An 880-nucleotide genomic window follows, 5' to 3' on the forward strand; every position below is an offset into this window, starting at 1 on the left:
GTCAGTGATGTGTCCGCTCATGAAAAGAACATGAGAGACAGAAAGAAATTTCTGGAACAATTGGATGAAATGACGAGAGTAGCCGCAAATATGGAAAAGAAACTTGGAATCACCTGTTTCAGGGATGTGATAGACTATGATCCTGAGAAGCACAACTGGTACATTCCTGGACTGTGGCAAGGGGTTCCACCAATGGCTCCAGTAAACTTTGGCTACAGTGAAAATGTTTATAAGTTAAAGAAGTATTTGCTGGGATTTTTAAAATCGCAAAATTCTGACAGGACTCAGTGCAAAATCACCGACTTTATCAAATGGGTAGAAAGTTTGTGGCGAGCAGTGAAATATGAGAAGTTCATCTTTAGTTTCAGAAACAGTCTGGTGGCTGAAGCTTATACCAAACTGTCTGTGCAATACTCTCTGTGGGACTGGGACTTTAAAAAAAAGGTCCATAGCTGGATGACCACCAAAGAGACTCATATCAGAAATCAATCTGCAAGGAGTCTCAATGCTAAGATGCACAGGCAGTTTATAAGTGAACTTCAGAGCTTACTGTTAGTAGAGGAAGATGCAATGCTGAAGCTTCTAGAAAAATACTTTGAAAACAAAAGTGAGAACGTTCATCTTATTGAGAGATACAAGGAAGATTTCTGCATGAGTGTGAGGTTCCTGAAGAAGGAACTCTTAGTAAACTCCATGAGGCATTTTCCATCCAAAAAGGCAAATTCAAGATTCGGGAGATTCAGAAGACATGTCAAAAGCTGATGGAAGAAGAATTAACAAATCTCTTAAAAAGGTGCAAAGAAAGAAATTGTGAACTTGGTGACATAGATGCAAAGAAAGAATTTGAAGAGATGTGGAAGAAAACACTCTGTGATTTACA

The 880-nt window shown here is 38.9% G+C and overlaps 1 protein-coding gene across 1 annotated transcript; it reads left to right on the top strand.

The window, feature by feature from the left end:
• Window positions 1-3: 3 nt before the first annotated feature.
• Window positions 4-870, top strand: LOC108804270 (interferon-induced very large GTPase 1-like; the record flags this gene model as incomplete). The annotated part of the gene is made up of 2 exons (XM_018576008.1): window positions 4-657; window positions 699-870. Coding segments are annotated over 2 exons (826 nt in total), but the record flags the coding sequence as incomplete, so codon positions are not given.
• Between the last annotated feature and the right edge of the window lie 10 nt (window positions 871-880).

Source organism: Nanorana parkeri, unplaced genomic scaffold (genome assembly GCF_000935625.1).
Source record: "Nanorana parkeri isolate BGI_ZX_2015 unplaced genomic scaffold, ASM93562v1 scaffold8873, whole genome shotgun sequence".
Classification (NCBI taxonomy): domain Eukaryota; kingdom Metazoa; phylum Chordata; class Amphibia; order Anura; family Dicroglossidae; genus Nanorana; species Nanorana parkeri.